Source organism: Engystomops pustulosus, chromosome 4, assembly GCF_040894005.1.
Source record: "Engystomops pustulosus chromosome 4, aEngPut4.maternal, whole genome shotgun sequence".
In the NCBI taxonomy this organism is placed as follows: domain Eukaryota; kingdom Metazoa; phylum Chordata; class Amphibia; order Anura; family Leptodactylidae; genus Engystomops; species Engystomops pustulosus.
In genome coordinates this window covers 22985204-23011665 of record NC_092414.1, presented here as the reverse complement: position 1 = coordinate 23011665, position 26462 = coordinate 22985204, and the positions used below count along the sequence as shown (strand labels likewise).

General features: G+C 45.9%; 1 protein-coding gene across 2 annotated transcripts; it reads left to right on the top strand.

The window, feature by feature from the left end:
• Positions 1 to 672: 672 nt before the first annotated feature.
• Positions 673 to 26185, top strand: LOC140128892 (protein kinase C delta type-like). Of its 2 annotated transcripts, none has more exons than XM_072150591.1 (2): positions 673 to 2257; positions 26053 to 26185. In XM_072150591.1, the coding sequence occupies exon 1, from the start codon at positions 861 to 863 to the stop codon at positions 1995 to 1997; it is 1137 nt and encodes a 378-aa protein (XP_072006692.1). In that variant the 5' UTR covers positions 673 to 860; the 3' UTR covers positions 1998 to 2257; positions 26053 to 26185. The 2 variants fall into 2 exon arrangements, 1 of the variants encoding a protein (XP_072006692.1); XR_011855172.1 differs by lacking the exon at positions 673 to 2257 and adding an exon at positions 25714 to 25883.
• The last annotated feature ends 277 nt before the right edge of the window (positions 26186 to 26462 follow it).

The following is a 26462-nucleotide window of genomic DNA, read 5'->3' as shown; positions in this document are numbered from 1 at the left end:
CCCTGGGTAATGTAATGCCAAGCAGCCTCCCCCAGCAATATAATGCTCAGCAGCCTCCCCCAGCAATATAATGCCCAGCAGCCTCCCCCAGCAATATAATGCCCAGCAGCCTCCCCCAGTAATATAATCCCCAGCAGCATCCCCGGCAAATGAAATGCCCAGCAGCCTCCATGTACTTTACCCGCTGATGCACACTATGACGCAGCGGTTTCACCAGTGCTGATATCATAGAGCGCACCAGAGGGCAGAGCATATGGATGCATCTCTGCCTGTTCTGTAGCCTGTGAAGAAGAGAAGGAAGAAGAGCCGGGAGGAGCATCGGAAGGTGAGTATATATGTTTATTTTTTTATATATTCGTGTATAAGCCTAGTTTGGGTTTTTTAGAATATTTTTTTGTGCTGAAAAACTCAGCTTATACACAAGTATTTTAAGTATATAGAATGGGGGGGGGTGCATTTTTATAGAGGCCATAGTCTCAACCTGAGCTAAAAGCACCAAAACAGTATTTCATGTCTTCTGCTCATATAATTTATCAAAATAGCATCTATAATGATAATTACTAAGGAATAAGAGGGTTTTTAAAATAAATAGACTGAAAGTCTTATATCACAAAACATATACAATTTCCACTTCTTATCCATAAATTCAGCACTGAAGTATTTGGTCACATTAGGTGATATCATATAATTGTTTTATGTTGGGATAATAACAACATTAAAATCTTTTTTTTTCTTAAACAGCCAATGAGAAATCTGACAGGAAGGAAACACCTATCTGCTGCGCTGAAGAACAGATCCGTCCGCACTACCAAGAGGAACGAGATCAACACTTAAGCTATCAGGACGGGTGCATACAGCATATGGAGCAGGGCAGCGAGAAGCATGGAGCAGAGGACAGGGAAGACGTGACACCAAAACCGTCACAAAGTCCCAGCAGTTGCCACGATGCGAGAGGTGACTATGCCTGTCTGGAAGAGGCGACGGCCACATCTACTCAGAAGGAGACTGTCACGGTACCACTTGATCTGAAATGCTTCACCCTCCACAAACTACTTGGAGAAGGAGCATATGGAAAAGTTCTGTTGGCAACAGATCACATCAGGAAAGAACATGTTGCCATCAAAGTGGTCAATAAGTTCTTGTACACCAAGCGTAAGTACAGCATGGCAGAGCGCGACATCCTGCGCCTATCCCATGAGAACCCTTTTCTGATCCATGGCCTGGCTGCCTTCCAGACTGACAACCAAGTCTACTATGTGATGGAGCTGGCCATCAAGGGAAGCCTTGAAGATATCCTCTTCAAGAAAACTCTCCTGGATATTCCCACATCCAGATTCATCACAGCAGAAGTCATCTGCGGTCTGCAGTTTCTCCATAGAAAAGCCATAATTCACAGAGACCTGAAGGCTCCAAACATTCTGGTGACCAGAGAGGGCCACATCAAAATCACCGACTTTGGCCTGGCATTGACTGATGTGCATGACAAAACCTCACAACAATGCAAGGGCACACCAGGGTTTGCTGCCCCGGAAATGGTCAATTGCATGGACTATGGACCAGAGGTGGACTTCTTTGCTCTGGGAGTTACTTTATACCACATGACAACTGGAATATACCCATTCAGTGGGACATCAAGGGCAGAAATTAAGCTTGCAGTCATCAACAAGAATCCTTACTACCCAAGGATCCTCAACGATGAGACTGTAAAGTTTATCAAAGGACTTCTGTGTAAAGATCCACAAAATCGGCTTGGAGTTAAAGGAAACATCAGGAATCATCCATTCTTCTATAGAATAAATTGGATTGATGTGGAGAACAGGACGGCAGTTCCCCCACGTATACTGCTGGCAGCTCCTGAGGACCTAAACCTACCAGAAGGCCGCTGCCTGGATTACAAGATGAGCATCGAGGCTGAACAGCTAATTGACTTCAGCTTTGTATGTCCTGCGTGGTCTGACACCTATTATCCCACCGACATGGTACAGACCACAGACTGAGTGGCCAATCTATTATCCTAATGGCCATGAAGAAAGTAACAGCAAGACAATACTGCTGAATGAGATGCTCACCTATAGAAGAACATCAACACCAAAGGCCAAGGAAAGTCCTCACATCAACCAGAATATAGAAGACATTTGACCTCTCTGTGGCCATCCTGTCCTTACTGTGAAATTAAAAAACACCTGCGCTCCCCTCCATAACCTCAGCAGATCCATGTCATCTGTAGGCTCATCACATGGAGAACCCACCACAACAGGTGAGTAGGAGATGTAGATGCAGTATGCAAATACTGCTGGTCAGGGTTACATGTCTAGGGAGATGCCCACACAGTTAGTGAATACTATAAATATCAGGGGTTATAAATCACTTGTTATTCAGGATAGTGATATAATATAATGATGATTATTTCTCTTTTGTGTTATTAGGGAATTATGATGCATCCACCTTCTCCATGTCAGACTGTGATTTCCTGTGTGACTTCATCTCCTTCTACTAAAGCCATGTCCCCACAATCACCAGAGGACGGGCAGCTATCTCCAAGGATTTGGATAGGACAAACCCACCGGATTTTCCAGCAGAAGACGTATTCACTCTTGAAGTGGATTTCCTTCTGCACCCACCGGACTTGACTGCAGTAAGACGTATTCACTCTTGAAGTGGATTTCCTTCTGCACCCACCGGATTCGACTCAACCACTGGATTTTCCGCAGTAAGATGTATTCACTTAACAAGTGGATTTCCTTCTGCACCCACTGGACTTGACACATTAACTGGACTTTCTGCAGCAAGATGATCTGCTGCCACCATCATGGGCAACACGGAGGCTCAGTGACTAGCACTGTTGTCTTGCAGAGTCCAAATATTACCAAGGGCATCAACTGCATGGAGTTTGTATGTTCTCCCCGTGTTCGCGTGGGTTTTCCCCGGGTACTCCGGTTTCCTCCCACATTAAAAAGACATATTGATAGGCTAATCATTAAAAAATTCTCTACATTTGTCTAATATTACATCACATGGTGCTGTTTTCATTTAATATCATTAATATATACAAACTGTTTGTCATTTTGGTGGGATTCAAATGTCGGTAGGTTTTATTAATTCTTGCTCTTGCTTTGATGCTTGAGAGGTTCAAATGGCCTTTAACCACACAAAAAGGCCCCAGTATCCTAAATGGCATGTAGCAGTTTTTGGACCCAGTCACAGAATATTTCTGCTGGGATATGTATCACTTCTGGATGTGCAACATCCCCCACCTGGGCCTAGCCTTTTCTTGGGTCCTGAAGGTAGCAGGGGCACAGAATATCGGAGTGGCTGGTGCTTGCAGAATAGGCGCACTAGTGTCACGGTGCTTGGTATGGGGACCGGAGGACTGTCCCACAGCCTGGCAGGTCTCCAGCGGGTGGTGTGTGCAAGAAATTAGATGAGGGAGAGGCTGTGGTACTGGTTCTTCCTGGGGCAGCCCTTGATGGTGATACAGTCGTAGGAGGGAGGCAGTATTGGAGTGATCTTGGAATAGGAACCTCAGGAGTTCTTTCACCAGCCTGGATGCAGGGGCAGGCTGGGATGTAGCTGTGTCCAATGCTGGAAGCTGCAGCTTGGTCCTGTGTCACTCTAGTTGCTGAGGCCTAGGAGGCCTGTGTGCAGAGCATGTGATGCTTCTCTGTCAGAAGCTGGACATTAAGAGCTGTCTGCTCTCATCTGACTCCTGGAACTTTCCAGGTGGCACGACTTCCTCCAGCTCCAACTCTTCCGGGGCTGGGTCATCACCCCACTGGTAGGTGGCGGATTGAGGTGATGCTCTCGTTGGAGCCTCCGGATAAGGCTCATCAGCCGGGCCATCCTTTGCCACGGAGGACCCTCGGGATCCAGCCTCACTCCCCGCAGTAGAGGCGGCTGGAGTGTTCCCCTGGACCATGCCTGGCCCATGGATGGCAATGGGGCCCATGCTGACGATGACAGTAGAAGGGGCATTTACATGGGTCACAGCCTAGGGACTCACCGCAGGTGAAGAGGAAGAAGTCGGAGACTCTGGCCACTCATCATCCTCGAAGAGATCCTCACAGGACTGGTAGCGGTCATCCTCTGGATCTGGGATCCGGATGACACCAACCGCCCAGGGTCCACGGGGTCCTTCCTACAGGGAGAATTTAATGCACTCTCCTGGTTTCAAGTTGTGAAGCTGCTCCGGCAGATCAGGCCTGTTGACGGACCGGCGGGGAATGAAGACCTCCCGTCCAGTGTAGTCCTGGATGGAGAAGCCGGAGCCCCGCTGTCGATCAAAGTACCGGACCATCCCGGTGGTCCGGTTCTGCTTGACCCAAGTGCCTTTCTTGGATCGGCCTGCCATGAACCGCTGGGCCTCCTTTTCCCGACGTGGCTGTTCTGAGACAGCGTCTCGCAGGTGGTCGGGAAGGTGCCGGAACCGGAACGGGAGCAGCCGGAGGATCGGGAACCACAGCAGGAACCGCAGGATGGGCGCCCTTGATGGTGATACAGTCGTAGCAGGGACCAGATGGAGGCAATGTTCTGCATAAAAGTAACTTACAGTTCTTTATTCGAACCAACGGCAACAACAAGCCAAACGACTCTGTACAAAGGCAGTACTGGAGTGATCTTGGAGAAGGAACCTCAGGAGTTGTGTCACCAGCCTGGATGCAGGGGCAGGCTGGGATGTAGCTGTGTCCAATGCTGGAAGCTGCAGCTTGGTCCTGTTTATCCTGTGTCACTCTGTATGTAGTTGCTGAGGCCTAGGAGGCCTGTGTGCAGAGCATGTGATGCTTCTCTGTCAGAAGCTGGATCTTAAGAGCTGTCTGCTCTCATCTGACTCCTGGAACTTTCCTGATAAGGGGTTTTGTTACACCTCCTGGTCAGGTGGTGGTCCACTCTCCAGTCACACTCGAGTTAACATTGTCAGGTATCAGAACATGTAATTGGATGATCACATTAAATACATTTTAACCCTTGCCTATCCAGGCAGTATCTACCGCTGCACAATTACCTCTATATGTACTGGATGGCCAAAGGGGCTTATTCGCTACTACTCCCTTGCCATGCGCATTGGAAGGGACGTTGCAGATGTCATTTTCAGGATCGCACCGGCATGTGGTCTTGTATGTGAGCCCACAGATGATTCTAAGCTCTCAGGGTTTTTAGAGCATGGCATAAATTAATTTCTATTTAGCACATTTAGGCTTTTCTGGGTCCCATCAGTCCTGGGAAGACACTTAGCTCTGAGGGATGCAGAGCATTTTCTTTGCCATGTGTAAAGTCTGTCCTCTAGTGGATCATGAATGCAGGCAGTACAACATGTCTGAGATGAAAAATTTTCAGGCTGGGTTCACATCTCGTTTTTTCCCCTGACGTAGGCTGAAATGTATATATTTAAAAATTGACAAAAAAGGGATGCATTTTGTGTTATCCATCTATGTTTATCTGTCATATACGTCACATCCATTTGCATCCATTTTTACACTGTAACCCCTTCCCGCTCTGCGGCGGATACATCCACTGCAGATGATGATGCTTGGCTCTGGATCGGAACCGAACCGCCATCGGCCAACATGGGGTGCCTGCTGTAACATATAGCCAACACCCCAGTGTAACACACGCAGTCGGAGTGGGCAGAGGATGACACTGTGCATAGACTGACACTGCTAATACTCTGCAATACATTAGTATTGCATAGTATTATCATGAACAAGCAATCAGATGATTGCTTGTTCATGTCCCATGGTGGAAAAAGTGAAAAATTTAAAAATGTTATTCAATAAAAAATGTAGAAATAAATCAATAAAAATGCTCATAAGCCCAATAACATATAAAGAGACATATAACCCAAACAAAGTCTAAATCATAACAAAAACCCCACATATATAGTATCACCGCGTCCGCAACAATCCGTAGAATCAAAGTAAATCATTATTGAACCTGCACGATGAATGCTGTTAAAAAAAAAACTGTTATAAACTAGAGATGAGCGAACACACTCGTCCGAGCTTGATGCTCGTTCGAGCATTAGCATACTCGTAACTGCTCGTTGCTCGGACGAATACTTCGCCCGCTCGAGAAAATGGCATCTCCCGCCGTTTTGATTTTTGGCGGCCAGAAACAGAGCCAATCACAAGCCAGGAGACTCTGCACTCCACCCAGCATAACGTGGTACCCTTACACGTCGATAGCTGTGGTAGGCTGGCCTGATCAGGTGACCCTGGAATAGACTAGCCCCTTCTGGCGCTGCTGGTATCATTCTCTGTCTGGATGCCGTTAGGGAGAGAGCTGCTGCTGCTGCAGGGATAGCGTTAGGGTGTTATATTAGCTTACTGTTAGGCAGGAGTGAGTCTACAAGAACCCAACAGCCCTTCTTAGGGCTACAATAACGTTATATATTTACTTTTTTTTTGGTTTGCTTGTGGCTGGGCTTGCTGGCATTAGTAGTGCAGCTAGTACCATATTGTGAGGAATTTGCAGGGAGACTTGCGACCATTGTGTTTAGCTCTTAGTGACACACATATCCACCTCAAACACCGAAGTGGGACAATTTATTAGGGGTTTGATTTGAATTAGGCACAGTCTGCTGATTTATTTTTTTTTACGTTTATTTCTTTTTATAACTCAAAGTAATCTGGCAAAGCAGTGTGCTTTCAGTGTAGGCTAGAAAATAGCCATAGGAGAACCCCAACGGCTTATTTAGGCCTACAATAGCGTTATATTTTACTATTTTTTGGTTTGCTTGTGGCTGGGCTTGCTGCCATTAGTAGTGCAGCTAGTACCATATTGTGAGGAATTTGCAGGGAGACGTGCGACCGTTGTGTTTAGCTCTTAGTGACACACATATCCACCTCAAACACCGAAGAGGGACAATTTATTGGGTGTTTGATTTGAATTAGGCACAGTCTGCTGATTTTTTTTTTTTTACGTTTATTTCTTTTTATAACTTAAAGTCATCAGGCACAGCACAAAATCCAGTTGTGTGCTGTCAGTGTTGTTTAGAAACTAGCCATAGGAATAGGATAGCATCATTTTGTTTAAAAAAAAAATAAATTTGAAATTTACACTTTAATTTTGAAAATGTTTAACCCGAGGGCTAGGGGTAGAGGACGAGGGCGTGGACGTGGGCGTACAACTACTGCAGGGGTCAGAGGCCGTGGTCCTGGGCAGGGTGAGACACCACCTGCTGATGAGGGAGCAGGGGAACGCCGCAGAGCTACACTCCCTAGGTTCATCATGTCTCAAGTTACTGGAACTTGTGGTAGAGCACTGTTGAGGCCAGAAGAGTGCGAAAAGGTGATGTCGTGGATTGCGGACAATGCTTCTAGCCATTTGTCCACCAGTCAGTCTTCCACTCAGTCCACCCATGTCACCGAAATCAGCACTCCTCCAGCACCTCCGCCTCAGCTACCTTCCCCCCAGTCTGCCCCCTCCCAGGAAAATTTGGCATTTGAACCGGCATACTGTGAGGAACTGTTTTCTGGACCCTTCCCACAGTCACAAACCACTTGTCCGGTTGCTGCTGAGCTATTTTCCGATGCCCAGGTTTTCCACCGGTCGCAGTCTGTGGGTGATGATGACATTATTGACGTAGTGGAAGAAGTGTGTAAAGAGGTGTCTTTACCCCCACTCAATGGCACCAAGCCCGTTCACCTCCGGCCGGGCACACCACTGCTCCTTCCCCTGTGTCATCTGCTAGTCAGCCCCCTGCCCAGGACCCCAGCCCAAACACCTCCCGTGCGAAAACCCCATCTTCGCCTCCACGATCCTCCACAGCATCCACCAGCGTTCAGCTCTCCATACCCCAGACGCTGGAGCGCAAAAGGAAGTATAGTGCAACCCACCCACACGCCCAAGCCCTCAACGTCCACATCTCCAAACTGCTTAGCCTGGAGATGCTGCCCTATAGGCTGGTAGAGACCGAGGCCTTTCGAAACCTCATGGCGGCGGCCGCCACTCGGTATTCGGTCCCCAGCCGCCACTACTTTTCCCGATGTGCCGTCCCAGCCTTGCACAAGCACGTGTCAGACAACATCATCTGTGCCCTGACCAACTCCGTTTCTGACAAGGTCCACCTGACCACGGACACGTGGACGAGTGCTGCCGAGCAGGGCCACTATATTTCGCTGACGGCACATTGGGTTAACTTGGTGGAGGCTGGGACTGAGTCTGATCCTGGGGCTGGTCACATACTGCCGACACCGAGGATTGCGGGGCCTACCTCGGTCCAGGTCTCAAAGGCCTACTATGCCTCCTCCTCCTCCCACCCCTCCTCCACCTCCTCCTCCGAATTACCATCCGTGGGCATGGCGCCATCAGTCGGTAGCTCTAGGCACAGCAGCAATGCCATCGCTAAGCGACAGCAGGCGGTGCTCAAACTGCTGAGCCTAGGCGATAAAAGGCACACCGCCCAAGAGCTATTACAGGGCATCACGGCGCAGACTGATCTGTGGCTGGCACCGCTGAACCTGAAGCCAGGCAAGGTTGTTTGTGACAACGGCCGTAACCTGGTGGCGGCTCTGCAACTCGGCAGACTGACACATGTGCCATGCCTGGCCCATGTGTTAAATCTCATAGTTCAGCGTTTCCTCAAGACATACCCCAATCTGTCTGATTTGCTCACAAAGGTGCGCCGCATCTGTGCGCATTTCAGGAAGTCCAGCACAGATGCTGCCACTCTCAGGGCAGCGCAGCGCCGCCTCCAACTGCCCGCTCACCGACTGTTGTGCGACGTGCCCACGAGGTGGAATTCAACATTAACCATGTTATCCAGAGTTTACCAGCAGCGCAGAGCGTTTGTAGACTGCCAGATGTCAACTTCCACCAGAACTGGTAGTCAGGTCAGTCAGCTTCCTCAAGTCTACAATGAGGAGTGGACGAGGATGTCTGATATATGTCAGGTGCTGAGTAACTTTGAGGAGTCAACACAGATGGTCAGTGGCGATGCAGCCATCATGAGCCTCACCATCCTGCTGCTTGGCCTGTTGAAAAACTCTCTGGTCAGAATGAAGTCAGAAGCTTTGCGCTCATCACAAGAGACGGGGGAAGAAGATTCCCTTGTTGATAGCCAAAGCACCCTCAGATCTGTTTCTCAGCGCATATCGGAGGAGGTGGAGGAGGATGAGGAGGAAGAGGAGGAGAATGTTGGCGAGACAGAAGAGGGGACCATTGTTCAGTCCTTCACTGTTCAGCGTGTATGGGCAGAAGAAGAGGAGTTGGAGGAGGAGGAAATGGACAGTCAGGCCAGTGAGGGTAGTGAATTCTTGCGCGTTGGACTCTGGCACATAAGGCAGATTTCATGCTAGGCTGCCTATCCCGTGACCCTCGCGTTCAAAGAATTTATTGCACCGATTACTGGGTATTCACTCTCCTGGACCCACGGTACAAGCAAAATCTTTCCACTCTCATCCCTGGAGAGGAAAGGAGTGTAAGAATGCATGAATACCAGCAGGCCCTGGTACACAAGCTGAAACAGTATTTCCCTTCTGAAGGCGTACTTCTGCGGGACAAGTAGCAAGAGAGAGTAGGCAAGCAGGCAGCTTGTCCAGCACTGGCAGGGGTACGCTTTACAAGGCCTTTTCCAGTTTTATGTCACCCCAGCAAGACACTGTCACCTGTCCCCAGTCTCGGCAGAGTAGGGCTGATCTTTACAGAAAGATGGTGAGGGAGTACGTAGCTGACCATACCATCGTCCTAAATGATCACACAGCTCCCTACAACTACTGGGTTTCAAAGCTGGACATGTGGCACGAACTGGCGCTGTACGCCTTGGAGGTTCTTGCCTGCCCTGCCGCTAGCGTGTTGTATGAGCGGGTTTTCAGTGCAGCTGGTGGCATCATCACCGATAAGCGTACACGCCTGTCGACTGACGCTTATCAAGATGAATAAAGCCTGGATTTCTCAGGATTTCCATTCTCCACCAGGTGAAAGAAGCTCAACCTGAATAATGTATGCACTCCTCCTCCTCATTTTCCTCCTTCTCCTCCTCTTTGTACACTAAAGCAGAGGAAACTGGCTATTTTTTGCCAGGGCCAACTGGCTCTAGCTATAGTACTCTATGTATTTAATTTTTCTGGAGGGCCACCTACCCGGTCCTCTGTTTTAAACAATTTTTGGGAGTGCCACATACAGGCACTCAATCTATTTAATTTTTCTGGAGGACCACCTACCTGCTCCTCTGGTTTGAAAAATTTTTTGGACTGCCACATACAGGCACTATCCAAATTTAATTGTCTCCATAGCAGCCTCCACACGTCGTCTTTATAGCTGCCTCCACACGTTGTCTCCATTGCTACCTCCAAACATCATCTCCATAGCTGCCTCCCAAAGTCGTCCATATAGCTGCCTCCATACATGGTCCCCTTATCAAACGAGCTGTGTCAGGCAGAATTATGGGTTGTTTTCATGGCTTCCACATCAAACTTGTTAACTTTGTCACCACCCTGCTGTGTAATCCACAAAATATACTGGCAAACTTTTATCATTTACCGATATTATTTCAGCGCTTCTTGCGCTTCTGTTTACATTCCCCTCACCCACCATAACCCAAACTTATCAGAACACTACTACACTTGATCTTATACAAAAGGTTCTTAGAAGTGCTGTTTGGGGAGGAGCCGAGAGACAGGGGCTTGGATAGGCGAAAGCTCGCCTGGCAGCGGAGCGCCAGCTCCATCCCAAGATCCAACTAACATAGTTTTAACTGCAGCACCTTTAATCTACTACTAGTTCACTGCCTCCATACATGGTCCCCTTATCAAACGAGCTGTGTCAGGCAGAATTTTCAGGTGTTTCACCAGATACATAATGGAACTCGGCGCATCTGTCACCGCCATGCTGGAGACCTGAAGTTGCAATCATAGCAGCGCAATATAGATGCCCCATACTGTCGCTCTTAATCATGGAACCATTTCTGAAAAAACTATTAAAAATAGAACCGCTATGCTATTCCATTATTCCTAGATGAAACATTCAAACGACCCCGTCTGCTTTGAAAATTAAATTTTTTTTAAAGTAAACGCTTCTGGCCCCCAGGCCCATTTTGGGTGGGGAGGAGCCGAGAGACAGGGGCTTGGACAGGCGAAAGCTCGCCTGGCAGCGGACCGCCAGCTCCATCCCAAGATTAGGCAGCCTCAGAGGCATCCATGCATACTGCCCCTGCTGTTCCCTGTCCATTTCCCCTCCTCAGCGTCCACCAATGTCCACCATGCGCAACTTTCAACTCTCTATACCCCAGACGCTGGAGCGCGAGAGGATATAGAGCACATCATCCCCTTATCAAACGAGCTGTGTCAGGCAGAATTTTTGGGTGTTTCACCAGATACATAATGGAACTCGGCGCATCTGTCGTCGCCATACTGGAGACCTGAAGTTTCAATCATAGCAGCGCAATATGGATGCCCCATACTGTCACTCTTAATCATGGAAGTCGTCTCCATGGCTGCCTCCACATGTCGTCCCCTTAACTTGGTCACCATGTCGCCACCATGCTGTGTTATCGACTAAATATACCGTCAACCTTTTGTCCACATAGGAAATAATTTCAGCGCTTCTTGCTCACCTCCTTTGGTTCCTCTCTGCCACCCATTGGTTTGAAGCCTGAGTCCATTTAGGGTATGTCGCCATGACACTCTCTAGCCTGCCACTGCTGCCGCTGCCTCTGCATGCCATCTTCTATAGTGTCAGGGTCAATTATTGGATGTTTTCGATGCTATCTAGCCTCATACGGTCACTCTGTTATTGCCATGCTGTTGCCCATAATTTTGGCATAAGGGTGCGATTAAGCAGTCTCAGAGGCATCCATGCATGCTGCCCCTGCTGTTTCCTGTCCATTTCCATGGTGTTTCCATCATTTTCTGAGGTTTCCAGGTGTTCAGCCAAGCTTCCCTGTTCAGTCCCCCTGAAAAATTCTCGAGTCTCCCATTGACTTCAATGGGGTTCGTTATTCGAGTCGGGTACTCGAGCATCGGGAAAAGTTTGTCTCGAATAACGAGCACCCGAGCATTTTAGTGCTCGCTCATCTCTATTATAAACCCACCGAAACTTATCATTTTTACCCATTCAATCTTACAAAAAATGCAATAAAAATTGATCAAAAAAACATATGTACTCCAGAATGATACGTGTGCAAAGTACAACATGTTCCGCAAAAAAGCAAGCCATCAACCAGCTCCGTATCCAAAAAAGTAACAATGTTATGCCACTTGGAAGTGGGCAATGCAAAAATGATATATTTTTCCCCACATTAGGATTTTATTTGACAAATTTAGTAAAACGTAAGAAAATATATTCATGTCTGGTATCCCCGTAATCGTATCGTCCCATAGAATAAAGATAACATGATTATTAGGCTAAAAGGTGAACACGAAAAAAAAAAATCCAGTACAGAATTGATGCTTTTCTACTCCTGCCCTCAAAAACCAGTTCCTAAATTTTCAACAATAGGTGATACCAACCCCAAAATGGTAACAATGGAAAAAGCATCTCATCCTGCAAAAAAAAATGCCATCACATGGCCCCTGATAACGAAAACGCTAAAATTTTATAGTCTACAAAAGGGGCCAATGAGGAACCTAAAATCCTGTCAGCTGCAGGGCACTTCTTCCCCTCTGCACCTCGCTGTGCGCCCATAAAACATGTAACGGCCACAACGGCGACATGTGGGGGGTCTCTGTACTTGGAAGAAATTGCAAAACAAATTGTATGTTGGGTTTTCACTTTTTATCTTTTGGAAATGTGTAAATTTTAGGGCTAAATGAACGTATATCCGACACAATTTGACCATTCTAAATTTCACCTCCATTTTGATTCAATTACTATGAAGATCTTGAGGGGTTAACATTCTTCCTAAAAGCTGTTTCTGATAGTTTGAGGGGTGCAGATTTGAAAATGGGTTGGTTATATAGGGGGTTTTTAATGTTAAATATTTAAAATTTCATTCAAAACGGTATTTATCCCCAAAATGGTCAATTCTGAAAATACGGAAAATCGCGTGACATCAAAATAAATTATTCAGACGTTTCAAAAATTATGACAATGTAAAGTAGACATATGGGAAATGTTATTCAGCAATTTATTTAGGTGGTAAATCTATCTGCCTGAAAACGCGGTGATTTTGAATATCAAAAATGGCAAATTTTTCAAAAAATTCATCATTTTTTATTTTTTTTGTAAATAAACACAAAACTTATCATCCAACATTTACCGCTATAATGAAGCACCACCTAGGGAAAGGTATCCAGGTGAACACCTGGGCATTTTGTTTATATGAAGACAGCCAATGGTTCTACATTCCTTTGTATGCTTACATCCAATAGTGTTGCATTTCCAGGGTCAAACCACCCAAAAGTATTGCCCGCTTGTGTATTTGCAGGCCCCTTGCAGAGTGTTTTATGACTTTCCATATAAGAGTTTCAGTGCCAAAAGAATAAAGCAGTCTTGAGCTAATATTCAGACAGGACAGTGTGTCTTTCCTGTGTTACTCCATTCCAAAGCTGGAATACAAAGACTCATATCATTTGAAAGTCGCCTTTAGAATGAGGAGGGGAGTTTGAGCCCCAGATAAAATTCTCTGAGAATTGGCGTCCCTTGGGTGGCTATACTATTATGGACATCTGACCATCTAGGTGACCTCCGCAAGAGTCCAGGCGGCCAGTGACCAGAACTGAAAATGAGCGCTCGGGGTAAGTCTATTTTATTGTCTACCTTGACTGTCACTTCTGTTTCGCTGGCTGAAAAGATTGGGTAAGATCATCTCCTTGTGTGACATTATGTACTTTGTCTTTAAATGTCCATATATAACAGTATGGTCACTATAATTGTGGCAAAAAATCACTTGTAAGGTGACTGACAGTGACCATATATGTTGTAGAAAAAGGTCTGCAGTGTCCTCTTGTGGATTGTTGAGGTAGTTCAGCGAGTTTGTGATGGTGTTGAGATTTTTGTTCATATAAGCGCTGATAGAATCTGGAAATTTGCAGAGACAAACTCTGGCCAAGTTTACATATCTTTCATTAGGGATTGGATCGGCCCCATGATGCGGTAAGGGACAGTAGAGACTCAGGGACACTGATGGAGATTTTACAGTTGAGAGTTAACTCCTGTGTGAAGGTCTCTAATTTGTACTTACTGATAGGTAGCGGGGTAGTCTGGAGCTGTATTTACGGAGCCCTTGAACAAAAACAGGGATTCCACAGATCAAAAATAGGTATTGATCAAAGTAAGATGGATGGACACTGCAGACCTAAAAAGGCAACTGACATAGTGTTACAAAGGAAAAGAAAGTGTATGGGGTTGATTACTGGAGACTTAGACCAGTGACTACGGACGGACCAGGACAGAGTGACAGGAATCCTAGAGAGTGCCCATTAAAGAAAGAGATGGGCAATAAGGGACATTTCAAAGTTTTTGATGTGGAAAGAATTTGAGGGAAAAGAAAAAAAAAGAAGAAAGATGGAGTCATCTGGAATGCAGACCAGCACTCTCTTAGACTCCACCCCCGTATCTGGTGGTTAGAGAAGATGACACGCCTTACCATCCTTCAGTGGCGGCCATCTTAAGACAGTTGTATTCCCTTCAAGTCCCTGAAAGTTAATTGCCTATGACTCTACTCTGTTGGCAGCCATAAAGGCTGGTTGAGGATAATAGTTTAAGTTTAGCAGCTGAGCACCCTTGAAGAGCCTGGACAGATGTCTGAGATAAACGCCGGCTGAGATGATTTCATCTTATTTCAGTTCTCTGTTCGGATTATTCTTGGATGTGCGACGCTGTTTGTTTGGGTATGGTCTAGTTAAAACTTATTCCTAATCCTGACAATTGCAGAAAAATAAAGTTAACGTGGGTCAGACCATGGGGCAGACATCTGCGCAGCTTGGATTGGAATTCTGTGTCTGTGTTATGAACAGAACAGACAGTGACTTTCAAGAGTAGATAACACAGAATTTCTCCATATTGAGACGTTGGAGTCTGGCCAGAATTTTATAGAAAGCACAGAACACTGAGCTCGAGATGGTTAAGAGAGTCCTGTGTGTCACAGGAACTCGGTACAGCTTTAGGACACATGGGGGATGACCTGACAGTGTAATGTACATCTGTTTTGTAACGAGTTGTTACCAAAGGTGTTAGCAGACTAGAGACACCTCTGCCAGACTTGTGACAGAAAGCCAGTAAGAACAGGGACTAGTTTCACAGACCACGCCAAAGTGAGACTGAGAGAAAGTTGCGGTCCACTGACAGCCCGACCCAAGTGGGTGTTACGGGGAGGAGACATTATTAAGTAACTGGCCATATTCTAATAGGAGGGTGGACATCAGCACACACAAGAACTGATGAGAGAATCCTCCACTGCTAGCCTGATGATGATTTTAACACATTCCCAGTCAAGGAAAAAACTCGGAAAGAACAGCCTGATACATATAGCATGGTCCATGACCTTCAAGTCTACTGAAGCCCAGTGGTCCCTAGCCCAAACTGGCAGCAGTCCCTGAGAGTGACATATTATTCACTGCTATTGATTTGTCAAATGTTTTCCTCTCTGTGCCCCTACATGAAGATTGCCAGTACCTGTTCAGTATTTCAGTATACCTCATGCAGATTCCCACAAGGGGGGTAAAACTCCCCCAGCCAGTACTCCATACTACACGGCCCTATAGGGAGTAGACTGGCAGACAGCTCCTTACTGGATGTTCTCCAGAGACAAACTAGTGCTGCCAGGAGAAGGTGGTCTTCCTAGGCCACTGCTTCCCAGGCACAGGCCGACAGAGGAAAGAAAGCTGGCAGTCCAGAATGTGCCCCTGCCCTGAGGTCCTAAGCCTCTACACATGTTTCTAGGACTGACCAGCTCCTGCAGGCCTAGGATAAGGTCTGCTGCCCCCAGCCTGATGTTGCCCCTTTCTGACTGAATTGCCTCTTCCCCATTTGCCCTTAGTCAGGAGGCAATTGATGCATTCCAAAGCCTTAAGCTGGCAAATCCTGTCTGCTCCGGCCTTAGGCACATCCCACTGAACAAGAACTTTTATTTTATTTTGCAGCGAGTATCTAGGTCACAAGTGTCTTAGCCCAGGAACGTGGTAGCCTCCCAAATGGCCCACTATTAGGCCCTGTTAGACAAAGTTGTGAGGGGAACGTGGCTGCTACGTGTCAGTAGCTGCAGCCAGCAATCTGCTCAGCAAGGCCAATGAGTTGATCCTAGATCCTAGATCACTCAGTTACTGTGCAAACCCCACATGACTTGCACAGTGTCCTCACCTAAGTACAGCCCAAGCAACTGAGCAAAGGCCAGACAGCTCAGACTCCAGTCTGCACTCCTGATGCCCTGTCACACTGAAAAGGTGCACAGCTCTAAATCCTGCCGTTGTGTCACCACTCTACCAGGATTCAGAGGGGGGGGGGCGGAAGGGTGTTTAACTCAGATGTTGAGTTTTTTTTATAGATGGCTCCAGGTCTGCAGGAGAAGTCAGACGGTTCTACACTGGATATACAGTATTTAATGGTGCACATGAGGTAGTACAAGCAGAACCACTCCCTCCACACAGGTCAGCACAGGTGGTGCAGTGATGGCACTCTGGGAAGCGCTACAGCTGGTGGAAGGTAAAAGGGCAAAAATCTATCCTCCGGAGCGGAGGATGATGCTGCCTGTTGGAGAACCAGCCTGTTTACAAACCTATGAACTATAGAAACTCAGTGATGTGATTTGAGTATGCAGACCTGTAACCCCTGAGTGACTGGCCTCCAGGGGATCTGGTGAAGAGTTAACAAGTCCAGCAGGTAAGGGCTTAGCCTACCTGTGGGTACCTGGAGCTTGAGGAGGTCGCTCAGGATGGAGTTACAGGCCAGCAAGACTCAAAAGGGGGGAATTGATAAGGAGATCGCCCTTCCCATGGACGCTGGTCACTTCCGGGTTTCCTATATAACCCGGCGGCTCCATTCACTCTCGGCTGGATCTTCAAGTCTTCCCACTGAAATAAAAGCCTCCTGTGTGTATCCTAAGGTCCCGTTCCTGTGTGTTTCCCGAGGTTCCGTTTCCTGTGCGTTTCCAGACGCCTCCGTGGTCTGTGTCCGGTGGTCCGCATCCTGTGGTCCGTGTCCTGTGGTCCATATCCTGTGGTCCGTGTCCAGTGGTCCGTATCCTGTGGTCCGTGTCCGGTGTTCCGTATCCTGTGGTCCGTGTTCTGTGGTCCACATCCTGTGGTCCATGTCCAGTGGTCCGTGTCCTGTGGTTCATATCCTTTGGTCCGTGTCCGGTGGTCTGCATCCTGTGCTCCGTGTCCTGTGGCCCATATCCTGTGGACCGTGTCCGGTGGTCCATATCCTGTGCTCAGTATCCTGTGTCTGTATCCTGTGCTCCATTCCCGTACAACTGTACTCCTGCTGTGCCGTCCAGAGTTCCAGCCAAGTGGTGACCTCCTGCCTTCCTGTGCTTCTGCTGTGCCTTCCTAGCTTCCAGACCAGCGGTGTCTTCACTCTGTACCAGTATTACCAGTGCTCCTTTGCGTTCCTGCTGTCATCTCAAGCTGTGACTGTTTCCTGCATCTGTTGCCTTGGCCGCCACCGCGGGTCTCATACCAACCCCCGCGGTGGTCCAGAGGGTCCACAGACGCTTCCCAAAGAGACTCTCAGATGGTTCACCCCTCACCAACCATGACAGTAGTGACATTATTCTGATTAATTTATGGGAACAATTGACTATGAGATATCTGCGAACTGTACACATGCCCATCTATAACATTTAAGTAAATATTTTCGGTTATTTTATGCCATCAAGGTAAAATTTTATGCATTTTTTATATAATGTTACAGTTTGATCCAAAATTGCATGAAGGCGCCTATGTCTACAAACTCTTTAATGCAATTTTGAAAATGGGGCAAGTGTCTATCTATCTCCTATCTATTATCTATCCATCTATCAATCTTCTATCTCTCTTCCATTGTATCTATCTCTCATATCTATCTTTTATCATCTATGTACTGTATTTATAATCTACTTTATACTTCTACTACTGTGTGTAACTACAAAGGGTTATTCTTGTGCAGGGCTAAAGGAGCCTCTTACTGACTGTGACTGTTCATAAAATAGTTTTATTTTGGGGTCCCACTTTTAATGTTGCCAAGGGCCGCACTTTGCCCTGGACTTAGGGCTTTGTATAAGATTACAATACATAAATTACATATACATGTATATTACTATACTACACAACATTCCAAGTGACAATGGGGCAGATTTACTTACCTGGTCCGTTCGCAATCCAGCAGCGCGTTCTCTGCACTGGATTCGGGTCCGGCCGGGATTCATCAAAGCAGTTCCTCCGACGTCCACCAGGTGGCGCTGCTGCGCTGAAGTCCGCTGGAATGCCTCGAAATACACCGGCCTATCCAGGATGAAGGTGAGTGAAATTTTCGCGACACAATTTTTTAAAAAAATGTGGCGGTTTTTCCGAATACGTCGGGTTTTCATTCGGCCACGCCCCCCCCCCCCATTTCCGTCGCGTGCATACCGGCGCCGATGCGCCAAATTCCGATCGCATGCGCCGAAAACCCGGGGCAATTCAGGTACAATCGGCGCAAATCGGAAATATTCGGGTAACACGTCGGGAAAACGCGAATCGGGCCCTTAGTAAATGACCCCCAATGTGTTACTACACATTGGGGCACATTTACTTACCCGTTCCATCGCGATCCCCGAGGTGCATTGTCCAACGAGGATTCGGAGTTGCTGCGATTCACTATGATTGTGCGCCTGATATCCTGATATTTTGAATGTGAAATCCCACACGTTGTCCGAATCCATCGGATAGTCCGTTGGCCCACCCGCCGATTTCTGTGGCATGAAAGTCGGTGCGTTTGCGCCAAAATCCAGTTGTTTGCGCCACAATCTGCTTTTAAATGCAGCGTAAAACAGTAAACATCGGAATATCCAACGTTTGTGCAGTCCGCAGACCCTTAGTAATTAAGCCCCAATGTATTTTATTTTATTTTTCCTAATACATATGAATATTTACTTTCACTAAGGCCTTATGCACATGACTGTATGCATCTTTCAGTCCTGTTTTTGGCGCCGTCTTTTGCCGTGTGCCTTCCGTATATAAACCATATGCCGCTGTAAGCAAGCCGTATTCCCAAGAGAAAAACAGAGGCCTCCTGAGCAACCCACCAAAATAACCTGACCACAGGCAGTAGACAACACCATATGTGACCATTTTTTTGTGCTTCCATAGACTTCTATGGAGAGACCGTGCCGCAAAATGTCAAAAAATAGGACAAATACTACATTTTGCGTTGCTGTCTCACAGCCTAGAAAGCAGTATCACCTATTAAAATCAATGGGGCCTTGTCTAAGGTGCAAAAAATAGATTGCAGATGCCGTTGCTTCTAATAAACGGCAATGTACATGAGGCCTTGGTATCACATCACTGCCCTAATCTACTCTGATAGGCCTGTAGTAAGGAGAGGTCATACATCTTATATCACTACAATATCTGGTGTATACATACGCTACCCACTACAACTTGTATATACAATGTATGGGGCTTATTGTGAGATCAAAATAGGATTGAATCAAGATATAGATCCCTTTAATCACACTGCAATGTCTTTAATTATAAAATGGCTTCATCCAGTCACTTGACTTCTTGTTATTATGGAACAACATGGCGGCTGGAGAGCTAAAGCTGTGACATCAAAATGCGGAACCTGATGACATCACAATTGAGAAGCCAGGGAGAGGAGTTGTGACATCACATTGGCAGAACCTGATGACATAATCGATGACATCACAATGCCCATAGGGTATAAATACAGGTGCGCGGCTCAGGGTCTCAGAACTCACATTCAGGAGGTGAGAGGTGACATATGTGAGAGCGCATCATGCCGAAAGCAAAGACGAAGACAAAGCACTTGGAGAGAAAAGGAGGAGAGGAGAAAGTCATACACATGGAAGAACCCCAGGAAAAGGCGGGAAAACCTAAGAAAACCCGATCACAACGATTCTTAGCGAGCCTGCAGAAAGCCTGGGAAAGACTGATCTTATGTGGGGGAAGGAGAAAGAAATCCAAAAAGAAGGAGACTCCTTCCAGCGATGCCACAGGATCCGGCAGCATCGTTCTGGAGGACCAGAAAGGTAGGATATTATATACCATTATATACCCACACAACAGCCTTGCATCCCTTCCCCTACTTGGTTAAACTTGATGGACACATGTCTTTTTTCGTATAAACTATGTAACATCCATCTCATTACCCATATCAACCAATCACAGTTCAGCTTAAATTCATTAAGAAGTTAATTTAAATCAACAAACTTATCTGTATTTCAATGGGAACTTTGGGTCAGCTTTTGGCTAATGAGATGGTCAATGTCCAGTTCCATATTTGTCACCTCTAGCCGTAACAAGTGATGTAAGTGTGTATCCGTAAGTCTAGATCTGCTTCGAGATTTCAGATGTTTCATTCTGGAAAAAGTCTGAGCACAGACATAAGTGCTGCCAAAGATGGTTGCCATTTTGAGTGCACGGTTCCTGAGAATAGGAAATGTCTCAGAGGGGAGAGATACATAGAAATTAGGCAAGTTACTTGACTTCAATGTATTAGATAAGACACCCCCATACAGTTATCCATTAGATAGATTACTGAGGGGACCCTATCTAATGGATTACTAAGGGGGCCCTATAAGATAAGGCAACCCCTCCTCAGTATTCCTTTAGATAGGGCCCCCTCAGTAAGGGCTCCCCCCCCCCCCCCCCGCTCCATTAGTTTATGGGCCCCTGCTGGAGGGGAAACTTACTAGGTAAAAGGCAACAAAATCTTAGGGAAATATGATCCACAGACTTTTATTACATTCCCTGAACAATATTGTTATTGTTAAATGTATGAGGACTGTATATTTTAACTCCTCATTTGCTGGACATCCAACTGTTGCAGAATGCGGTCTGTATATACCTAGAAGCACAGAAGGTCCACAAAATTCCAATATACAGTCTAATTATACAAGAGATTTATAATCACATGTTATGACGCATTATAGAGTTCACCCACTTTATTGTCACATTCAAAGCAGGTATGAAGACAATTCCCAATAACTGAACTGTCCCTGTGATGTGTAATATTATGTAATGTTATATGAATTATATAGAAGTAATAAGAAAACGTATTACTAATCAATAATAATAAATTACACTTCTATTTTTTTATAGTCCATGCAACTTCTGACCGAAAGAAGAAACTTGAATTTAGAGAAGATCAGAGCATGAATATACCTGGCCAGGTGATGGACGAGCTGACCCCCAGCATGGATGTGGTCCAGCACAATCTCCAAGACTACCAGGAGATCCAGGCCCAAGTCCACAGCCAGGAGGATGTATATGCCCTGTACTATATGAAGCAGGAGGTGGAAGAACCTTCTAGTGATGTCCCTGGTCCCAGTAACATCGGTCTGGAGGACAAGAAAACACCTGACAAGAAGGAACCTTCTATCAGCTACGAAGAACAGCAAATCCTCCTGCCCTACCAACAGGATCAAGTACAGATCCTGAGCCAGAACTATGGCAGCCGAGAGGCAGGGAGACCTTCCAGAGATGTCCCTGCACCCAATAGCATCAGCCTGGAGGATGACAAAGGTAGGAAATGATGGAGACAACTATAAATATCTAATTTTATCAAAAATAGCTTGGAAAACGTATCGACTTGAGCATAAGCCTAGGGAAATGCTTCGATCAGAGCCTTCCCCAGTAATGTAATGCTCAGAAGCTTACCCCAGTAATGTAATGATCAGCAGCCTCCCCCAGTAATGTAATGCTCAGCAGCCTCCCCCAGTAATGTAATGCTCAGCAGCCTCCCACAGTAATGTAATGCTCAGCAGCCTCCCCCAGTAATATAATGCCCAGCAGCCTCCTCCAGTAATGTAATGCTCAGCAGCATCCCCCAGTAATGTAATGCTCAGCAGCCTCCCACAGTAATGTAATGCTCAGCAGCCTCCCACAGTAATGTAATGCTCAGCAGCCTCCTCCAGTAATGTAATGCTCAGCAGCCTCCCACAGTAATGTAAAACCCAGCCCCTAATTGTATAAAAAAAATAAACATACATACTCATTTTCCAATGTGCTGCGCGGATCTTCTTTCTTCTATTCTTCACAGATAACAGAACGGGCAGAGAAACATCCATGCACTTTGCCTGCTGATGCACACTGTGACGCAGCGGTGTCACAACTGCTGATATCATAGCGTGCACCAGCGGGCAGAGCACATGGACGCATCTCTGCCCGTTCTGTAGTCTGTGAAGATGAGAAGGAAGAAGAGCCGCGAGGAGCATCGGAAGGTGAGTATGTATGTTCATTTTTAATATATTCTTGTATAAGTCAAGTAGGGGTTTTTCAGAACATTTTTTATGCTGAAAAACTTGGCTTCTACACAAGTATTTTACGGTATATAGAATGGGGGGAGCGTTTTTATAGAGGCCATAGTCTCAACCTGAGCTAAAAGCACAAAACAGTATTTCATGTCTTCTGCTCATATAATTTATCAAAATAGCATCTATAATGATAATTACTAAGGACTAAGAAAGTTTTTAAAATAAATTGACTGAAAGTGTAATATAACAAAACATATACAATATCCATTTCTTATCCATAAATTCAGCACTGAAGTCTTTGGTCACATCATGTGATATCATATAATTGCTTTATGTTGGGATTATAACAACATTAAAATCTTTTTTTTTCTTTAACAGTCAATGAGAAATGTAATAGGAAGGAAACACCTATTTGCTTTCCATTAGATAGGGCCCCCTCAGTAAGCTTTTTGATAAGGCTACCCCCCCCCTCACAGTAAGCTATTAGAAAGGGCTTCTTTTATCATCCCCCCCCCCCCCCCCATAGTTTAGGGACCCCTGCTTAAGACAATGGAGGGGAATCTTACTAGGTAAAAGGCAACAGAATCCTAGGGAAATCTGATCCACAAACTTGTATTGCATTTCCTAAACAATATTGTTATTGTTATATATATATGAAGACTTTATATACCTAGAAGCACAGAAGGTCCACAAAATTCCAATATATTGTCGAATTATACAAGAGATTAATAATCTGGCCAATCTGACACATGTTACAGCCCATTGTAGATTTTACTTGCTTTATTGTCACATTCAAAGCAGGTATGAAGAAATTCCCCAATAACTGAACTGTCCCTGTGATGTGTAATATTATGTAATGTTATATGAATTATAAACAAGTAATAAGAAAATGTATTATTAATCCATAATAATAAATTACACTTCTATTTCTTTATAGTCCATGCGACTTCTGACCGAAAGAAGAAACCTGAAGCTAGAGAATATCAGAGCCTGAATATACCTGGCCAGGTGATGGACGAGCTGACCCCCAGCATGGATGTGGTCCAGCACAATCTCCAAGACTACCAGGAGATCCAGGCCCAGGTCCACAGCCAGAAGGGTGTACATGCCCTGTACTGTAGGGAGCAGGAGGTGGAAGAACCTTCCAGAGACGTCCCTGCACCCAATAGCATCAGCCTGGAGGATGAAAAAGGTAGGAAATGATGGAGAGAACTATAAATACCATATATATTTGAGTATAATCTGAGGTCCCTAATTTTATCACCTTATCGACTCTAGTATAAGCTTAGAGAAGTGCATTGGTCACAGCCTCCCTGGGTAATGTAATGCCAAGCAGCCTACCCCAGCAATATAATGCTCAGCAGCCTCCCCCAGCAATATAATGCCTAGCAGCCTCCCCCAGCAATATAATGCCCAGCAGCCTCCCCCAGTAATATAATGCCCAGCAGCACCCCCAGCTAATGAAATGCCCAGCAGCCTCCATGCACTTTGCCCGCTGATGCACACTATGACGCGGCGGTGTCACCACTGCTGATATCATAGCGTGCACCAGCGGGCTGAGCACATGGAAGCATCTCTATCCGTTCTGTAGCCTGTGAAGAAGAGAAGGAAGAAGAGCCGCGAGGAGCATCGGAAGGTGAGTATATACGTTTATTTTTTTTATATACTCATGTATAAGCCAAGTTGGGGTTTTTCAGAACATTTTTTGTGCTGAAAAACATGGCTTATACACAAGTACTTTAAGTACATAGAATGGGGGGGGGGGGCGTTGTTATAGAGGCCATAGCCTCAAACTGAGCTTAAAGCACCAAACAGTATTTCATGTCTTCTGCTCATATAATTTATCAAAATAGCATCTATAATGATAATTACTAAGGACTAAGAGGGTTTTTAAAATAAATAGACTGAAAGTCTTATATCACAAAACATATACAATTTCCACTTCTTATCCATAAATTCAGCACTGAAGTATTTGGTCACATTAGGTGATATCATATAATTGTTTTATGTTGGGATAATAACAACATTAAAATCTTTTTTTTTCTTAAACAGTCAATGAGAAATCTGACAGGAAGGAAACACCTATCTGCTGCGCTGAAGAACAGATCCGTCCGCACTACCAAGAGGAACGAGATCAACACTTGAGCTATCAGGACGGGTGCATACAGCATATGGAGCAGGGCAGCGAGAAGCATGGAGCAGAGGACAGGGAAGACGTGACACCAAGTCCCAGCAGTTGCCATGAAGCGAGAGGTGACTATGTCTGTCTGGAGGAGGCGCCGGCCACATCTACTCAGAAGGAGACTGTCCTGGTACCACTTGATCTGAAATGCTTCACCCTCCACAAACTACTTGGAGAAGGAGCATTTGGAAAAGTTCTGTTGGCAACAGATCACATCAGGAAAGAACATGTTGCCATCAAAGTGGTCAATAAGTACTTGTACACCAAGCGTAAGTACAGCATGGCAGAGCGCGACATCCTGCGCCTATCCCATGAGAACCCTTTTCTGATCAATGGCCTAGCTGCCTTCCAGACTGACAACCAAGTCTACTATGTGATGGAACTGGCCACCAAGGGAAGCCTTGAAGATATCCTCTTCAAGAAAACTCTCCTGGATATTCCCACATCCAGATTCATCACAGCAGAAGTCATCTGCGGTCTGCAGTTTCTCCATAGAAAAGCCATAATTCACAGAGACCTGAAGGCTCCAAACATTCTGGTGACCAGAGAGGGCCACATCAAAATCACCGACTTTGGCCTGGCATTGACTGATGTGCATGACAAAACCTCACAACAATGCAAGGGCACACCAGGGTTTGCTGCCCCGGAAATGGTCAATTGCATGGACTATGGACCAGAGGTGGACTTCTTTGCTCTGGGAGTTACTTTATACCACATGACAACTGGAATATACCCATTCAGTGGGACATCAAGGGCAGAAATTAAGCTTGCAGTCATCAACAAGAATCCTTACTACCCAAGGATCCTCAACGATGAGACTGTAAAGTTTATCAAAGGACTTCTGTGTAAAGATCCACAAAATCGGCTTGGAGTTAAAGGAAACATCAGGAATCATCCATTCTTCTATAGAATAAATTGGATTGATGTGGAGAACAGGACGGCAGTTCCCCCACGTATACTGCTGGCAGCTCCTGAGGACCTAAACCTGCCAGAAGGCCGCTGCCTGGATTACAAGATGAGCAGCGAGGCTGAACAGATAATTGACTTCAGCTTTGTATGTCCTGCATGGTCTGACACCTATTATCCCAACGACATGGTACAGACCACAGACTGAGTGGCCAATCTATTATCCAAATGGCCATGAAGAAAGTAACATCAGGACAATAATGCTGGAAGAGATGCTCACCTCTAGAAGAACATCGGCACCAAAGGCCAAGGAAAGTCCTCACATCAACCAGAATATAGAAGACATTTGACCTCTCTGTGGCCATCCTGTCCTTACTGTGAAATTAAAAAACACCTGCGCTCCCCTCCATAACCTCAGCAGATCCATGTCATCTGTAGGCTCATCACATGGAGAACCCAGCACAACATGTGAGTAGGAGATGTAGATGCAGTATGTAAATACTGCTGGTCAGGGTTACATGTCTAGGGAGATGCCCACAAAGTTAGTGAATACTATAAATATCAGGGGGTATAAATCACTTGTTATTCAGGATAGTGATATAATATAATGATGATTATTTCTCTTTTGTGTTATTAGGGAATTCTGATGCATCCACCTTCTCCATGCCAGACTGTGATCTCCTGTGTGACTTCATCTCCTTCTACTAAAGCCATGTCCCCACAATCACCAGCGGACAGGCAGCTATCTTCAAGGACTTGGATATGACAAACCCACCGGATTTTCTGCAGTAAGAAGTATTCACTCTTGAAGTGGATTTCCTTCTGCACCCACCGGACTTGACCGCAGTAAGACGTATTCACTCTCGAAGTGGATTTCCTTCTGCACCCACCGGATTCGACTCAACCACTGGATTTTCTGCAGTAAGATGTATTCACTTAAAAAGTGGATTTCCTTCTGCACCCACTGGACTTGACACATTAACTGGACTTTCTGCAGCAAGATGATCTGCTGCCACCATCATGGGCAACACGGAGGCTCAGTGACTA